The sequence below is a fragment of the Lynx rufus genome, unplaced genomic scaffold (genome assembly GCF_022079265.1).
Source record: "Lynx rufus isolate CCGP_SWC_20201006 ecotype Redwood Valley unplaced genomic scaffold, mLynRuf1.p SCAF_5, whole genome shotgun sequence".
Taxonomy (NCBI): domain Eukaryota; kingdom Metazoa; phylum Chordata; class Mammalia; order Carnivora; family Felidae; genus Lynx; species Lynx rufus.
The window spans coordinates 100,431,177-100,450,628 of record NW_025814867.1 but is presented as its reverse complement, the minus strand read 5'-3'; the positions used below and the strand labels follow the sequence as shown (position 1 = coordinate 100,450,628).

At 38.6% G+C, this 19,452-nt stretch overlaps 1 protein-coding gene across 1 annotated transcript; it reads left to right on the top strand.

The window, feature by feature from the left end:
• Positions 1-1,715: 1,715 nt before the first annotated feature.
• Positions 1,716-17,350, top strand: ABHD10 (abhydrolase domain containing 10, depalmitoylase). Its single transcript, XM_047100122.1, has 5 exons — positions 1,716-1,917; positions 4,569-4,752; positions 10,734-10,845; positions 11,366-11,503; positions 16,082-17,350. Exons 1-5 carry the CDS (start codon positions 1,776-1,778, stop codon positions 16,424-16,426), a joined length of 921 nt encoding a protein of 306 aa, XP_046956078.1. The 5' UTR covers positions 1,716-1,775; the 3' UTR covers positions 16,427-17,350.
• Positions 17,351-19,452: the final 2,102 nt, after the last annotated feature.

The following is a 19,452-nucleotide window of genomic DNA, read 5'->3' as shown; positions in this document are numbered from 1 at the left end:
TTAAGTATTTTATACCAGCCACCTTAACCTTAAGTAGAAAAAAACTAGATAAGATCTTACTTGCTGATGCCTGGGGCCCCCAGAATTCATTTTTTTTTCTTCTGCTTGCTTATAAGAATAGTGCTGTAGGGGTGCCTGGGTGGCTCAGCCGTTAAGCCACTCACTCTTGATCTCAGGGTTTTGAGTTCAAGCCCTGTGTTGGGCTCCAAGCTGAGCAGAGCCTACTTAAGTAAATAAATAAATAAAATAAATAGGGGTGCCTGGGTGGCTCAGTCGGTTAAGCAACAGACTTCGGCTCAGGTCTTGATCTCACAGTTCGTGGGTTCGAGCCCCACATCAGGCTCTGTGCTGACAGCTCGGAGCCTGGAGCCTGCTTCGGATTCTGTGTCTCCCTCTCTCTGCCCCTCCCCCACTTGTTCTCTCTCTCTCTCTCTCTCTCTCTGAAAAATAAAATGTAAAATATATATATATATATATATATGGTGTATATATTTATGGTGTGTATGTGTGTATATATGTGTATATATATATATATATATATATATATATATATATGGTGCTGTAGCAGATTATATGCATCCTTAGGAACTAATACTGTTCTTTACAGAAGAGTCACAGACTGGAGCCACTAGATCAAGGGCGCTGAAAATGATGCACATTTTAAATTGTGCACAGATTACTTGACAGAAGAGTTTAGCAATTAACCCTGCCACCAACCATACAGGAGTGCCAGTTTTCCATCATCCTTGCCCATAGTTGCTCTGTTAATTTTTCCCAATCTGACAGGTGAGAAAAATAGCATGTTATTTTTTTATTCACATTTTTCAATTAGTGAAGTTGAACATCTTTATAGATGAAGCGCCTACTCACAGCCGTTGGCTAATTCCATTGAATTATAGGGTTTTTTTTTCCTTATTACTAGGAGCAGGCTGAATAGAAGTATTAATGTTCTGTTATCTGTGCCGTAAAATCAGTTTTTCTAGACTCTCATTTGACTCAAGATGCCTTTTACCGTGAAAAAAGTTGTTCACATGCAAACATTTTTATTTATTCCGGGGTTTCATCTCTTGCTTATGAAAGTCCCTTCTATCCCCAAACTACAAAATACTGCCCTAAAGTGTATTTAAATCCTTTGTTTTAATCTTCCGTTGAAAGCATATACCTCCTGGGATTTATTTTTGCACGTAACATGAGGCAGGGGACAGAATAACTAAATAATTCAATTGTCAGGCATATAAAGAGCTAGATAGAGTAAAAACGAATTGGAAAGCGGCGAAGGAGCGGCGAACGAGTCCACCTCGGGTATTTACACAAGCAGGATTAAGGTCAGATTTTGGAAGCATTTCCGGTACGGTTTAAAACTGTCTTAAAACTGTCGGGGTGGGAAGGCGATTTGTAATGCAAGCAGCCTAGCATCTTAAGCTTCCGCTCCCTAGTGTCCTCGGGATGATGAGATGGTTTCCTATCTAGGAACGTTGGATACGGATCCTCTCCGCGCCTCTATCTATCTAACAGCCAGCTAACAATCAATTGAGAAAATCACCTACTGAGGCTGCTCAAAACATTCCATGCCTTCACAGGCAAAAACTCCCTGGGGAACCAACCGTCCAATTGCGAGAGGCTCGCCAGAGCGACGACTCTCCGCGCATGTGCGCCCTCAGTTGAAACCTTTTAGCAAGTCCCGGCTTCCGGCCGGCGGCGCATGCGCAGTTCTGGTTACTGTGCGCTCGGAGCTACTCTGTGGGTCGGCACGGTACTCAAGGGCCTCTGGGAAGATGGCGGGGGCGGGCATGGCTACCCTGGGCTCTTGGGTACCTCGTCGGAGGTGGGGCAGAGAGGCCGTCTTCTTAGGCTTCTACCGTGGCCTCAGCGCGTTACTTGCAAGGAAGTCGGAGCGGACGCCACGGTGGGTCCCAGGTCAGTGTCCGAAAGGCGGGAGAAGTACGCGTTCTTTCGAACTTGGAGTTCATTCCGTTCCTGTCTAGTGCGTTTTTGGCGCCTTATTTAAAAATGCTCTTCCCCCGTTCTCAGTACTCTAGTTTTACTCGCTTTCAGCAATTCTGGTGAAAGCTGTAGGAAGAACTCTGCCGGCCCTTGCTGGAGTTTTACGCTCTGCAGCTTAAGGATCGTACTCTGTGCCTGCCTCCCTGTGTTAAGCGCCAACGCTAGGAAAAATTTGGTTGTTAGTTGCTTTTTCTTTCGTTTGTCTTCTGGTCTAAGGGCTTTACAGATCTTGACTCCGTTAGGATGCTGGGACCTGACCTTGCTTCCCTTTGGGAAATGTATAGTATGAACTGTGTGTGTGTGTGTGTGTGTGTGTGTGTGTGTGTGTGTGTGTGAAAGTGTAGACGCCGTGAGCAAGCCAAATTTCTGATTTTGCCTTCTCGATGATCCCGCTCCGTGAAAACCATATTCATTACTCTACAAAAGAAACTAGAATTTGTACCAAAAATGAGAGCATCAGAATATTTTCTTCAACTTGTGTTCGATTCTTCTCCATAGCACCCTACCCCCAGTATATATAGTCTTTCTGAATTGTGTCTTTTTATTCTCTAGTTTTGTTGTTTTTACACCTTTGGCATACAAGCTGTCAGATGCATTGTGCTTGGAATGGGAACTGTCATTGCTGACACCCTTTGCTTTGGTTAAAATTTTTAAATGTATATAATCAGTTTAACTTACACTTAATTATGTACAGTCTAAAGGCTTGTTATATATATAAGTTCCCCTAGTGAAGTATAGTATGTCCATTCATTAAGTAAATTGTAATACTTTTTCATCTGTTTAGCACGTCATTTAGGATTTATGCATCAGGCTTTGAGCTAATCCTTATAGTACAAAGATCATTTATGGATATAATGTTAAGAACCCCTCCACTTAAAACTCACCAAAATGAAGTAAGTTACTGTTTCAGAGGAGAAATTTCTGTTTGGAGATGTAATATTGAGAAGACAATAGGAAGGATTTGAGTGCTGAGCTAAGGAACTAGGAAATTGACATTTTTGCTGATACAACCTACCAACCAACATAACTGGCCCCCACTAGCCCTGGTTTTCACTAAAAAAATTTTAATTTGGCATATTTCACTATACAGTGAAACTTTGAAACAACACTTACATGTAATAGGGATAGCTTTAAGGCCTTCAATTCAGTTTTTAAAAAATCAACTTCTCAAACCCAAAATGAAGGAAGCTTTTGTCAGCTCACATGGAGGGGGCAGAGATGTTTTCCTTGGCCACAATAAAGTGGAGGAAGGTTTCATTTCATATAAAAGATGAGATTCTCTTGGTTCAGGAAAAGAGTATAAGGAAATACACAAACTTAATTTCTTTGGAAGGAGAAGGTGGGATTATAAATGACTTAATTTTTTAAAAATCTCTACCTTTTTTTTAAGAGCAAGTATAGATTTTATGGTAAGGAAAAAAACTTGAAAAACAGTGAAATAGAGTAAACTTATAAGGTTTGCCAGTTGTGCTGTTATACTTAAATTGCACTAAGATCTGTGTGCCATTCACAGAAAGCCAAACCAACAAATAAAACATAGTAATTGCAGAGTCCTGTGAGAAATCTTTTTCCGAAAATGGTACTGTTATAAATTATTCAAGGTTTCTTGTAAAGTAACTGCTCATTGAACCCACCTCAGCTGATACAAAATCATGACAGGCTATTAGCATGGCCCATGATTTTGTGGATGGCGAGGGAGCCAGTATTACCAACAGGAGCACAGCACCTCTGCCTTCGAAACAGTTTCTCTGCCTTCTCCCCCTCCCTGCCAAAAAGTAGAGGATGTGAAACTCCTCCAACACTGAAAAAATTAAAAAGAAAAATCTCACAAGAGAAGGCTTAAACTAGTGTAATTAAATCTGAACATTAATTGATACTATTTAGGACAGATGATACAGCAGCATTTTTTACAGGAAAACTTTTTTCTACAAGTCTCTATCTTTTATTGCCTTGAAATTTCCACCTCATTGTGTATTTTGGAAGAATCAAGATTGGACCTTGTTCAAGTGATTTTGAATATGAGTTTAAACTATGAACTGATTTTGATATGAGTTCAAAAGATACCATGGATAGGCTTGTGATTTTAATATTTCAAGTCTTTCTGTTTTTCCTCTTAAATGGAAGTAGTTTTGACATCAATTTGACAAATTAAGAAAGTTAAGATTGAAAATATACAGTTGACCCTTGAATAACGTGGGTTTAACTACTAAGGCCCACTTATACATTGGTGTTTTTCAATAAACAGAACACTACTGTGAATACATTTTCTGTATGATTTTCTCAACATTTTCTTTTCTCTAGCCTACTTTTTTGTAAGAGTGCAATATATAATAATATAAACAACACACAAAATGTGTTAATCAACTTTATGTTATCGGTAAGGCCTCCAATCAACAGTAGGCTGTTAGTAGTTAAGTTTTTGGGAGGTCAGAAGTTACACACAGATTTTCGAATACACGGGGGCGTCAACGTCTCAACCCCCATGTTGTTCAAGGGTCAGTTGTGTATGGTTTTCCAAAAACAGTATTTTTAAACTATAGTTTATGTTTTTGTACTTTGTTTAGCTTGCAGACCAAAGTCATCGGTCTCTTTCCTTAGTCGACCAGACCTTCCAAACCTGGCTTATAAGAAGCTAAAAGGCAAAAGTCCGGGAATTATCTTCATCCCTGGCTATATTTCTAATATGAATGGTACAAAAGCATTGGCGATTGAAGAATTTTGCAAATCTCTAGGTCACGCCTATATAAGGTAGGAGCAACACATTTCTTCGAGAAAAATACTACTATCATTGAGCATGGCAATGGAGATATATTTCTGCTCTAACCAATTGGAGCAAATGCCAGTGTCTTTATGGATTAACTTATTTTAATGGTCTGTAAACTTTCACCTTGTGATTTAGGGCTATTGCAAATGCAGCCCTAAAAAGACCTTCTTTAATGGTCTTTGTGCCACCCTGACAATGCTGGTGGAAAAAGAAACTAGTGGTAACTAAACTCTTCAGATGTAATAATCTAGCAGGACAACAAATCAAAAACAGTAGTTGGCTTTCTTGTAATGTCTTGTAATTATTTTGTGGCTTTCCATTGGGGATTTTATTTGGTCACTCTTTATAACTCTACTTTCAAAATATGTATTTAAAAATAATATATGTATTTGAGAATATTGTATATTTTTCATGTCTCTTATGATCTTTTAAGTTCCCACTTCACATCCTCATATTGAGCCCATTCTTTCCTTTGGTTTTAGATATAGTTTAGAACTCCATTTCTCTGGCCTGGTATTTTCATTGATGTTCCATGCCTGTATAAATAAATGAATGAATGAATGAAAGTATTCTAAAATTAGTACTGTATAATTCATGTTTGCACTGAAGTTTTCTCTTTCCCCTCACTCCTGTAGTCTGAGTGTATAGAAGCATAGAGAGGATATGTGTTATTTAACTGAAATCTGATTTCATAATTCCTAATATTTCATTCCAGTAATTATTTTAGTAAAATAGTGCGCTTACATCGTTATTAGGTTTGTTTACTTATAACAATCATTTAGTTAGTGTCTACTTTGCCAGAAAAGATAGTATGGTTTAATAGAAAGAATGCTGGCCCGGAATTCAAGAATTATGGGTACTAGAATCCGTTCCAGCAATAACTGTGACAAGATGAGTCAGCTGATAAACACTGGACCTATTTTCTTCATCATAAAAAAGGAGGAGGATGAACTAAAGATAATGTCTGAATCCTTTCTAGGACTAATGGCCTAAAAATCTGTTCATCTACATGGTTAGAATAATAGTTTCACTAACATTCACTCAATATGTCTAGAAGATATAGCTTTCAGAAATTAATATATAAATACAAAAAACCTTTTATATTTTATTCAACATATTAGCAGAGATTATGTCAATTAAATGGATTTAGTGTTACTCTTTTTTATCATATTGAGTTTCATTTTCCTACTCAGAACTTTTAAAAATCTATTCTGACTTAACTGTTATTCTGAAGACTGGAGTATCTTTTCCAAGTAGACATTCTAGCACTATTACTGGGTGCTGTAAAATATACAACAAATTCTAAAACATGGCTGTTGTTCTTAAAGATCAGGTTGGGGAAACAAGACAAAAAACATAAGAAATTAGGCAGAAATACTCAACAGAATATACTGTGTCAAAAGGAATAGCATACTTAATTGCACAAGGTGAGAGAAAACTGGGGATTGAAGTGGGTAAAAAAACACTGCATAAAGGCACACTGATGTTAGGATTGGGGTAAGGAAGAAGATCTGTACAGGAAGGGAAACTACACTGATCAAAACACAATACAGTCAGAAAAATTGCCGTCGTTCTTTTTATCCCCCAGAGAATTTGAATCAAGAAATTGCCCTTTTACCAGTTCTTGGATTTAAGTTGAAACTGAGCACTGTAACCAGTTCCTATCTCCCTATGACACATGACATCTGTGCATTTTCTTTATTTTGAATACATATGGAAAACTTTTTTTAAAGTGTATTAAATAAATATTAATTATAATGTGTACAGACCATTAATTGGTTCTGTGTTAAAACATAGCCTAAGTATATCTTTATAAACCTTTATAAAAGTGTAGCCTTTCACTGCAAAATTTTAATTTGACCAGATTCCTTTTTATTTGCTTTTATCAAACTTCATTGCAACCTAATCACTATTAACTATTGATTGCATTGTAGCTTGTTATTGGAGATTTTATCTTTTATATATACTCCAGTTTCTCAGTTTACCTTTTTTATGTTTTTGGCTGTAAAATCTTAGATCTTGAATGAGGAAATGGTTTTGTATATTATACAAGAAATGGTACATATGACTATGTGAAAACAGTTTTTTGATGTTCTGTCACCATGCCTAACATAAGATTGAGTCAGAGCTCAGGAATATAGCACACGATGCTAGGGCTGGTATTCTCTCATAGTTATTTGCCATAGAATATTTAATTCTAGATTTGGGAATATGTCCTAGAGTGTTGAGGCTGCTAGAACAGCCTGTGGGTTTTTTTTTTTGTTGTTGTTGTTGTTGTTGTTTTTAAGTAGGCTGCACACCCAAAGTGGGGCACAAACTCTCACACTGAAGATCAAGTCTCATGCTGTACTGACTCAGCCAGCCGCTCCTTGCCCCACCCATTGCTGTTTTAAAGTCCTAAATAGCTGAATATGTTTGGTTTTTGTTTAGTTTTGTTTTTTTATTTTTGAGAGAGACAGAGTGTGAGTGGGAGAGGTGCAGAGATAGGAAGACACAGAATCTGAAGCAGGCTCCAGGCTCTGAGCTGTCAGCACAGAGCCGGGCACGGGGCTCGAATCCGCGAACCTTGACATCATGACCTGAGCCGAAGTCTGACCGCTTAACCGACTGAGCTGCCCAGGTGCCCCAACAGCTGAATATTTTTGAATTGTCTTTGTCCCTTGGTTAGGGTTCAGCAAGAGTGAACTATATTTTTTACTTGTACCTTTTAGTATCACCAGATGTTTATATTTTCCTTTTTGAAGGGTTTCTACTTGTATTCTGCATTTGCATCATACATTTCGAAGGCAGCTGTGAAAGATGCAGCAAGTAGAGATGCCCGATTGCCCGCCAAGGGAGCAAAAGGATTAGCTGGTACCTTTCTTCCCTCTTCTCCTGGGTCTGTTTTCTATGTCCTCTGGATTGAAGGGAAATAATGACTGTGATGTGAGCAGTGGCCTTGTTACACAATTTCCCAAGGGTCCAAAATCATTTCACTTTATAACAAAGAAAAATTTAATTTCTTTTTCCTCCATGACTCGTAAATCCCTAAGAAAATGTGTGTATGCTGTGTGTCACATATATATTCTTACATGTATACTAAAAACACTAGGATTTATTAGTTTTCATCATATTTTAAGAATTAGAGAAACCTGAACACTTCAAATTTGAATCAAGTGATTCTTTTTATTTTTACCTTCCACGTTTATTTATTTAGTATGTGTTACCATACTCTGTGTGTGAGGTGTAGGTGTCTCGCCTCTGGGAAGAATGCAGACACAAAACCAAGAATGGTGTTTCCCAACCAGGATCTGACCGTCTCACAGGAATGATGAGGCACATCACACACATACAAACTGTCTTATAGAGCAGGGTATAAGAATTGATTGTGGGGGCGCCTGGGTGGCGCAGTCGGTTAAGCGTCCGACTTCAGCCAGGTCACGATCTCGCGGTCCGTGAGTTCGAGCCCCGCGTCGGGCTCTGGGCTGATGGCTCGGAGCCTGGAGCCTGTTTCCGATTCTGTGTCTCCCTCTCTCTCTCTGCCCCTCCCCCGTTCATGCTCTGTCTCTCTCTGTCCCAAAAATAAATAAACGTTGAAAAAAAAAAATTAAAAAAAAAAAAAAAAAGAATTGATTGTGACTGATAAAAATGAATTCTGTATAAGTTTCATTAGGTAAGAATTTTTTCTTCAGCTTGTCTGGGGGAAGTTTTTCCAGGAAAAAAAAAAAAAAGATTTGTTTGGACTAAGTTCTGAGAGGATGAGCTGGGAAGGTGAAAGGAGAAGGTACTCCCAGTGATGGAAATAGTATGAGGCATGAAACAGGAACAGAAAACAAGAGCCAGTTTAGTAACAGCAAGTTGATCAATTGGGCCAAAGCACTGGTTTCCTCAGATGACATGATAAATGATCAATCTGAGATGACCAGAATATAATGGTCTAAAAAATAGGCTAAAGCCCTGAATGTTTATGTTGTATGTTACAGGGAACCGCTGAAGTTAATTCCATAGCAATAAAATGTTTCGGAAAAAAACCTGACATGTATAAAGTGGATCCATTTGGAGAAAGAGTGGACAGACACAGGAGGCTACTATGCTAGACCAGGTTGAAGATGACAAAGATGTGGGGCGCCTGGGTGGCTCAGTCAGTTAAGCATCTGATTTCAGCTCAGCTCATGATCTCATGGTTCATGGGTTCGAGCCTCGTGTCAGGCTCCGTGCTGACAGCTCAGAGCCTGGAGCCTGCTTCGGATTCTGTGTCTCCCTCTCTCTCTGCCCCTCCTCGGCCCATGCTCTGTCTCAAAAATAAATGTTAAAAAAAATTTTTTTAGGGGCGCCTGGGTGGCGCAGTCGGTTAAGCGTCCGACTTCAGCCAGGTCACGATCTCGCGGTCTGTGAGTTCGAGCCCCGCGTCGGGCTCTGGGCTGATGGCTCAGAGCCTGGAGCCTGTTTCCGATTCTGTGTCTCCCTCTCTCTCTGCCCCTCCCCCGTTCATGCTCTGTCTCTCTCTGTCCCAAAAATAAATAAAAACGTTGAAAAAAAAAATTTTTTTTAAAAAGATGACAAAGATGTGCAGCGTGATACTGGTCTTACCATATTGCAGAGAAAGAGGTGAATGGGAAGAAACGAGAGTGAGTGAGGATGGTGCAGGGCAAGCAGTGTTTGGTATCCTGGAAAAAAAATTTGAGTGAAACAGTCTGCTCTTCAAGAACTGACATTCTAGTCACACAAATATTTGACCTGATTACTACATAATACGAAAAGTGTTAAGTGAGTACATATAAAAGAAAGTGACTGAGGGAGTGTATGTCAGAGTTCCTCAGGAGGTGACATGACTGAGGGATGAGTAGGAGTTTGGGTGGGAAGGAAGGCTTTCCAGGCTTTCTAGACAGGATGCAAAGGCCCAGCATTATAAAAGGGTCTGTCCAGGGATCGGAGTAGTTCAGTATGACTGTGGTTTAAGGTAATCTGCAGACGTGATGCGATATTTCCTGGTCTATTGAATTGAGGCCTTGAAAATGCACAGATCGACATACTTGGAGCCTGGAGAGCTAGGCAGTTGGAAGAAGAAGCAAACTAGGGGGATGAGTTGATGATCGTGAATTTGATTTACCTCTTTCCCTTTTATTAATTTAGTAAATACTAAGCTCTTATCATGTGCAAAGTGCTGATGTAGGCATTGGGAAAGCAGCGGTGAACAAAACAGCCTGTGCCCATATGGTGCTTCCATTCTAGTGTGGGAGATGACCATAAACAAATAATCAAATTTTTTATATGTCAAGTAGCAATATTTGCCATGAAGAAAATAAGGCAGGGTAAGGAAATAGAGAATGATGAAAGCAGCACAATTGTGCATTGAGTAGTCAGAGAAGGCATCTCTGGAGATGTAACATTTGAGCCAGAGGCCTGAATGAAGCAAGGGAGCAATCAAAGTGGATATCTGGAGGGATACAGTATGCCCTGTAGAAAGAAAAGTTGATAGCAAAACCTGGGTGGTATATTCCATTTACTTCAAGAAGGCAAATGCGAATTCAGTTGGGAGGGAGAAAACGGTAAGAAATCTGTAAGAAATGAAATCAGAGAGGTAGTCAGAGGCCTCATTATGTTTTGTTTAAAGATGGTAGAAGGCTTTTGAAGGGTTTGTGCAAGACATGATTTTTGTTTTAAAAAGAGCACTGACTGCTACGTGGGGAATAGACTACTGGGGTAGAAAATGGACACAGGAACACTTAGGAGACTATTACACTACTCCGGCAGAGAAGACGGTGACATGGACAGGCTGCTAGCAGGTGAGAGAGTGAGTGGACATGGGTGATATTTGAAGGTTATGCCAGTTGGATCTGCTAAAATATGTATTGACCTCATTGCTTTATTTTAATACATTTTAAGCATTGTAATAATGATAAATGAGCTGTCTTCTTTAAAAATCAGAGAAATATATAGCTAGATAAGATATCTAGATATAGATATATGTTTCCCCTTTTTCTAGGTTTGATTACTCAGGAGTTGGAAATTCGGATGGTAACTTACAAGAATGCACAGTGGGAAAATGGAGAAAAGATGTTCTTTCTATAATTGATGACTTAGCTGAAGGACCACAGGTGACTATTTGTGTTAAATATAATTATTGACTAACCTCATTTTTTTTTGAGCTGTTTCTTTAGCTATGAAAATTTAATAGTTTAAATGTTTAACAATTAATTTTGGTATTTGATTTAAAATTATTCTATTCACTTTCTCATAAAATGTAAGTGGCATTTTACTTTACCTTGTAATCCTAATTTTAATTCTACTTTGTGCCAAATATTAGAAGTCTGGGAGCTAATAGATATAGAAGAAAAAAGTACATACATAAATTACTGAATCCCCTTACAGAAAAGAAAAAGAAATTCCTCTTTAAAACTGTGTATCTTTTGGGGGCACCTGGGTGGCTCAGTAGTTGAGCGTTTGACTCTTGATTTCGGCTCAGGTCATGATCCCGGGGTCAGGGGATTGAGCCCCACATCGCTTAAGATTCTGTCTCCCTTTCCCCTGCTCACAGGTGCGCGCGTGCTCTGTCTCTCCCTCTCTCTCTAAAATAAAATTAAAAAAATAAATATAACTGTGTGTTTTTGTTTTTAGATACTTGTTGGATCTAGCCTCGGTGGATGGCTTATGCTTCATGCTGCAATCGCAAGGCCACAAAAGGTCGTTGCTCTTATTGGTATAGCCACAGCTGTAGATGGCCTAGTGATCCAGTTTAATCAGCTCCCTGTTGAGGTGGGTCACAAGCAACCTCAGTGTACGCCTCCTGTCATAGCTATGCTTCTTCTTTCTTTGGATGCTTGTTCGTGTGTTATCTGTCCTTTGACTTCCCGTGCTGGCTCATCTCTTGCCTTAGCTGCCTTTTTGTATATAATCTCTTTGCCTTATTTAACTCATTGGGCTCTTGTTCAAGGTCTCCTTTTCTTCATTCAGTCCCTTCAAGTCATTCTACCGCATATTTCAGCCACATTAATGAAATCACACGTTGAATTTCTTTTTTTAGCAACATTTTTGTTATTAATCACATTTACTTACTTGGATCGGACATTGTGATCTCTCTTTGTACCTTTTATTCTTATTTTGTGGCATATGGGAAATAGTACCTATTCTTACGACCACATTAGACGTGGCTCATCAATTATGAAACTTTTTTTCTTCTCCTGAGAGCAGCCTCAGAGCATCTCTCGGCAGAGTTCTCCCGTACATGTTATCATCCATCAGAGTCCGCACACAGGAGATGAGGTGTGTGACTCCTGGCTTAGACATGGAATTAGCATTCTGTTCTACTAATTCTCACCTTTTAAAAAAATGTGCTTTTCATTATTACCATGCACTTTAGTAAATCATGGTCGAAATGAGGTTTCTGAAGTAAATGAAAATAATTTATTTGTTAATGTTATTATTAGACATGTTTAAGCACTTCGGTTATCTGCAGGGATAAAGAAATAATGGGTAATGGCTGTTTATTTTTGTGTGTTTTGTTGTTGTTTTGCAGTCAGTTGAGTTCTCTTTGGGTGTATTTTTCCTAAGGATCTAAATGTCACCTGTGGGACTATGACCCTAGCAGGATGAGGCACAGAAAATTAAAGAAAGAAAAGCATTCTATTCAAATGGTTCAAAGAGTGTTTTCACTAGGCCGGCAGCATCAGCGTCACCTGAGAACTTGTTAGAAATGCATGTTCTTGAACTTCACCCAAGACCTACTGAATCAGAAACTAGGAGTGTGGCCCAGCAATCTGTTTTAACCAGCCCCTCCCGTGAAGTTTGAGAACCACTGCTCTGGAGAGTGGAAGAGCAGGTAGAGGAGGAAAGGAAATAAAGAGAAGGAAGAAGGCCTATGTAGTGGTGGATAGTAGAATATTGTTGACTTTTGCCTCAAGTTCTGCATTGATACCAGTGCCGTGTACTATCTGTCCAAAGCTGCTTCTCAGCCCACGTTCCTCCCAGCCCCTTAAGAAATGTTATTATCTGCATGTGCAGTTTCTTCATGTAATTTCCTCTGAGAGCTAAAATTGCAAAGCTGGTCTTCCTTGCACTTACCTCAGATTTTTGAATTTTTTTGCTTTCTTAGTTGTTTCTCATACATGGTGCCTCAATGTCCGATGCTGTTAAATACTCCTACCATTGTATCTCTGCATATAAACCTTAAAGCCCTTACTCCATCCTCTAACTCAATTAAATGGTGCTTCTCCTGGTAGGAAATTATTTCAAGAACATAGTGGATGAGGAAGAAGGTGATTAAACAATTTTGTGTTGTTGTTATGGTAAAAGACGAGGTCTTTGTACATTATTCTTTATGTGTGTATCCACGTCACTCATGGAGCATATGGTCAGTAATCCCCTAAATGACTGAGAAGGTCTATACCTGCAAATCAGGGCATGTCTCTGCTAATCCTAAATCAGACGAGCAAATGCTGGTGAATAGAAGCATGTTAACTTAAAAGCATGTAAGCAAAGAACAGGGACAGTAGGACCACTATCTCTTCTTCACAGAAGGAGCTAGCTCTAACAATGGCAAGGGAGCAGAAGTGGTGATTTTTACTATCATCTTTAGCCCTGGGAATGTTAACACTCAGCATTGCTTACTGCGTAGGAACTGACTCTGATTGTTTGCCTCCTTTGAACATTAGAGGATGGCAGATAGGTGCACAGCTGTTTGGAATACAAGCTTCTCAACCACATCACCTTGATGTGGTTTCTTACTGGCATAGAACTTAATGTATATTGTACATTTTCTTCAGTTAATGGTATTTTTGCTATTTCTGAACTTTTTGAGAGTTCAATTACATATAACATTCTATGAAGTTAATTTGTTCTACAAATGGATAGTATTCATTCACTTCAGTGGCAGATAACAGCTGGTTGGGGGGCAGGGATGCTTAAAATGCAGCTATTATTAATTGTATCCGTAAATTAGCATGGTTCCCACTTCATCTAATGACCAATGAAACTAAGTTCTAATTACTGAAATTACAAATTCAGGAGAATGATCCTGAGTATTTGAGGATCACTGAATATCATTTTTGCTTTAAATATCCAGTTCACATGTTCTTTTTTTTTTAATTTAATTTTTTTCATTTACATCCAAATTACTTAGCATATACATGTTGTTTTAATACAGAGACTGCCTTAATATTCATGTAGATTCACATTTTATAGTTTTTTAGAATTTCCTTAATTTCAAGTCATTTGAAGACGTATTTAGGAGTATAGCTTTCAGTTATGCAGCTTTTTCACTGAATCAGTAAATCGTTCTGGAATTTTAAAAAACACATTAAAATGCCTAAATACATATAGATTATATCATATATCTTACTGTTTAAATTTTTATTTTCCTTTTCATATTTGTAATAAATTAACAATTTTAAACATGGAAAAAATCATAATATCTTTATTGAAAATTTAAATACAAAAATTTTCAATATATTTGGCTTTTCTATCCTTATAGTTTTCTTTATTTTTGATAAGATGTCCACCTGTTTTTCTAGTCAGAAATTCCCTTAATATGATATGGTTTCAAGAGCCTTAAAAATACTTACATCTTGGGTTGCCTGGGTGGCTCGGTTGAGCGTCCGACATTGGCTCAAGTCACAATCCCATGGCTCTTGGGTTCGAGCCCCATGTTGGGCTGTGTGCTGCAGCTCAGAGCCTGAAGACTGCTTCAGATTCTGTGTCTCCCTCTCTGTCTGTCTGCCCTTCCCCTGCTCGTGCTTGCTCGCTCTCTCTCAAAAAAAATAAACATTAAAAAAAATTTTTTTTTAGTTTACATCTTCATGTACTAGTTCAAGTTCTGATAATCTTTCCAAATAATTTATTTATATACGGATAAATCTTTGTGCTCAAAGATGTTAATGGAAGTATCCAGCAGTGTGGAAATAATCAAGTTAATTAGTTTAGATCTAGCATAATGGACTATTTACTATGCAGCCCTTAAAAACTTTTCATTAAAAAAAAAACTTTTCATAGAATTTTTTTAAACCCAGAAATATATGTATGAAATAAGTAAAGCAACATAGAAAACTCTATGTGAATGAGTAATACCTGTTTTACATATTATATACATAAAACCAAATACATAGAGAAAAAATACTGGAAGGAAATGAGCCAGCATGTTAATGATTATTACATCTATGAGATGGGATTATGTATGATTGCTTGTTTTTTATTATTTCCCATGTTTTCTATAATGAGTATATGTTACTCTAATTAGAAAAATTGTTTAAGGGGCACGTGTGTGGCTTAGTTACTAGCTTAACCATCCAGCTCTTGGTTTCAGCTCAGGTCATGATCTCTCATTTCATGATTTTTGAGCCCCACTTTGGGTTCTGCACTGTCAGTGCAGAATCAGTCCCCTGCTTGGGATTCATTTTCTCTCTCTCTCTCTCTCTCTCTCTCTCTCTCTCTGCCCCTCCCCTGCTTGTGTTCTCTCTCTCTCAAAATAATAAACATTTTTTAAAAAAGAAAATTAATTATTTAACACAAATTATAGTCTAGAAAATTAAAACTCTTCAAGAATCCAAAGATACCCGGTGTTTCATCTTAAGGAAATATGTGTAGAAATGATATCCTTGCTCAGTTTTCAGGAAATATCTGGAAGACTTCATTGTCATCCAGAACAACACGTTTTTTTCTCATTCCCTAGGACTCTGGAAAGGAAACAGTACTTTTTTTTTTCTTTTCTTTTTTTTTTTTTTCCTTTTTTTACATTTAGCCTGAAATTGCACATGTTTGGTTGTCCCAGAGTAAGTACCGTATTATTTTTCATTTTTAGTTCTGGGCTTGATTCTTTCTTTTCTTCTTTTTCCCCATCCCCATTTTAGTAGCTTCACATACAGATACTTTTAGTTTGTGATTTTGAAATCTAAACAGTTGTTATTCCTAAGATTAGGGTTTATATAATATGAATGATGCCTGAACTGATTCCAGAAATTACTTTTCTCCCCTTCATTTTCCCTTTCAGTTGGGGTGAAGTAACACCCGATTTAAGATGTTACCTAATAAAGCTAAATCTAATTTGAATCCTAGTTATGACAGTTGTTACCTTTCAGCTTTGAACGTGAAATTTAACTTCTCTAGATTCTAATAGCCTCTTTTGTAAAAATGAAATAATAACAGTTGTTACCAGGATCTTAGGAGACAACTATGTGTAAAGTACCTTTCACAGCTCCTTGCACATAGTGTTTAATTTTTGATAATTATCATTGTTACATTTTTATCTCTTTACCTCCTAGGACTGCTTTTCTTAGACTGTTTAAGACTATTGCATTTGTTAGTGTTGTATAAATACTTTTTTCCCCTCATTTTTCCCAATAGGTGAAAAAGGAAATAGAGGTGAAAGGTGTGTGGAGCATGCCATCAAAATACAGTGAAAAAGGAGTTTATGACATTCAGTACAGTTTCATTAAAGAAGCTGAACACCACTGCTTGTTACATAGCCCTATTCCTGTGAACTGCCCTATAAGATTGCTCCACGGCATGAAAGATGACATCGTACCTTGGCATACATCCATACAGGTTGCCGACCGAGTAGTCAGCAAAGATGTAGATGTCATCCTCCGAAAAAACAGTGATCACAGAATGAAGGAAAAATCGGACATTCAACTTCTTGTTTACACTATTGATGACTTAATTGATAAGCTTTCAACTGTAGTTAACTAGAATCACATTTTTAGTTGGTATGAACTAACGGATCCAGAAAATTGGAAGAAGGATGTAAGACCCTGATACTTGGGTTTTTTCCTCTTATGTCTCTGTTTTGTAAATATCACATGAGTATTTATTTAACGCTGTATGATATAAGTGATACAAATTGTGACGAAAGTATAAGCTGCTGTCTGGAAAATTTTCTTTCTTCCATCCTTGATTTCTTTTAATTGAAGTAGAGTTGACACAGTGTTATAATAGTTTCAGGGATACAACATAGTGGTTGGACAGCTCTATATGTTATGCTATGCTCACCACAGATGTAGCTGCCACCTGTCACCATGCAGCACTGTTAGAGTGCCACCGACTGTTCCCTCTGCTGTGCCTTTCATCCCGTGACCCACTCATTCTGTACCTGGAAACCTGTGTCTCCCAGTCCCCTTCACCTATTTTTGCCCATCCCCCCACCCTCTCCCTTCTGACAACCACCAGTTTGTTCTCTGCATTTATGGGTCTGTTTCTGCTTTGTTTGTTGTTTGTTTTGCTTTTTAGGTTCCACATAAAAGTGAAATAATACTGTGTTGTCTTTCTCTTGTCTGACTTCACGTAACCTAGTACCCTCTAGGTCTGTCCATGTTGCGTGTTGATTTTTTTTTATTACTAAAAGATTTCCTACTTTTTTATTCGAGGTAATTTGTTTGCTAAATGCTTATGTTAACCAGGACAGCTCTTAATCGTGTTCTCTTCTACTTAGAATTGTTAATAAAGCTTGAATTTTTTTGTCCTTTGTCGTCGATCATATATGGAAATTTGTAAAATTGCTTCTGATTTTACAATGCTATTCACAAAATACAGGACAATGTTTATTGAAGTAAATCTGAAATGATTGGAAAAAATTAGGTATGATAAAGTTCAAAACGTCAGAATATGACTATTAAAATCTACATGTTATATTTGAGTTTAAAATTACGGTTATCCTTTTTTTTGAAGCTTATGTATTTTGAGAGCGTGCATGTATGTAAGTGGGGGAAGGGCAGAGAGAGAGGGAGAGAGAATCCCAAGCAGGCTCGACACTATCAGCACAGAGTACAACTCGGCTTGATCTCGCAAACCGTGAGATCATGACCTGAGCCAAAATCAAGAGTTAGATGCTTAACCGACTGAGCCACCCAGGTGCACCAAGGTTCTCCTTTTTCAAAGGCTCAAAACTTCACAATGATACAAAGGAAATCTATCACTTCTAAATTTTGACTTTATCTGTCATTGAAATGGGATTTGATCTTAGTAACGGAGTATTTGCATATTCTGAAGAGGCAGTTAATCCTTATATATTCTTGCCTACTTGCAGAAACATTTCCTTTTCTAATAAAATGTGCCTTAAGTACAAATGGCCAAGTGATTGCCATCTAAGTCAGGGCTTTCTGAAGTGCAGAGACAGTAAGAAAATATGAAATTCAATTTATAAAGGTGTTTTCAAGAACTAAAATGGACTTGTGCAGTAGTGAGCCTTAATATTATTGAGTTGGTGTCTTAGCTTTTAAGTTTGGCTGGATTTCCTTTAGCCTTAGGTTATGTCTGTCAAAGTGAAACTTACTAAGTTGATAACGTGACCCATATAGAGAAAATTGTTGGGATGAAATTCCTGAGCCAAAGAATTAGCCTGAGAGAGGCCTGCTTACAAGGTGAGCCCGTGACCGGCATCTGAGAACTTGGCTTTTAGGAAGTTTCCGCCATTCCCAGAACTGGTAAACGTGGCTCACTACACCTAAACTGTCGACATCGTATGAACTGTATGGTTTGTGCTGAAGTCCTTTCCTTTTGGGAGTCTGGAATTGTGGTAGGTGCCAGGCAGAGACTGCCTAAGGGACCAGCTCCCAATACCTGGGCACTGAATGTCGCAAACTACCCAGTGGAAAGCATTGCGTGTGCTGTCACAACTCGTGACCGAGGGAACGTCCGCTCATCTGGCAGGACCACTGGGAGAGAATTCTTGGAAGCTTGTGCCTCATTTCCCCAGACTTCACCCCATGTGCCTTTTTCCTTGACAGATTTTGCTTTGTATCCGAAGCATAGCTGTGAGTAGAATTATGTGCTGGGTCCTGTGAATCCTAACAAATCATCAAACCTATGGGTGGCCTTCAGGACCCCTGACACAGACACTAAACAGGTTAATGTCCTCGAGGACTACAATCTAGGAGTTACCTTTCATAGTGAACAGAAATCATTTACCAATCAAATGCACGCGAATCCTGCGCGTGCCACGGTGCCTGGTGCTAGAGTGAGTTGACAGCAGGCCTCAGGGTGGCCATTCCGGTGCTTGTTCCGCCCAGATACTGCCTAGGCACAAGGATTCAAAAGACAAGGGCCCTGCGCATGAGAGTTTTCTGAGGTTACACATCGTAATGTAATAAGCATGCTTAGAGATTTGCAGCACACCTGTAGAGGCAATATGCATAACGGTTACGGACAGACTATACAGTGTGGGTTCCAATCCTGGCTCACCATTTACAAACACTGAAAGAGCAATTTACTTAACCTGGAAGTTTCCTCAGCTGCAAAACGACATAAAGTTAGGTAATAAAAGCATAAGGATTCAACAATTACTGTACATTTAGAACAATGACACATACACATAGGAGTCACCGCCTCTTCACGTTTATTGTGCACTGAACACAGGCCGGTGAGAAACTGGTGGACATAATTCATGCGGGTTAGAAAGGAAAAGAGGCAAGGAAGTGGGCGGGGCTTCCACAACACCTCACTCGCCTGTTAGTTGTGTGCTATCCTTTCAAACCTTCAAAGGTTAGAAAAGGGGAGGAGGAGGACCCTTCACTATCTGAAGAGAGGAAAAGCCAATTTTAAAATTTAACCTAGCTTTGCAGAAGGTAACATCACAAATTCCAAATGATTTTGTATCTAGTACATCGTTAATTAATTAGTGGGTTTTTTTCCCCAAAGCGCTCTCTCTCTTTTTTTCTCTAAAACCACTCTGTGCCATGTATCCAGGGACACAGAAAATGCTTGAACAACCAGCAGCCCCT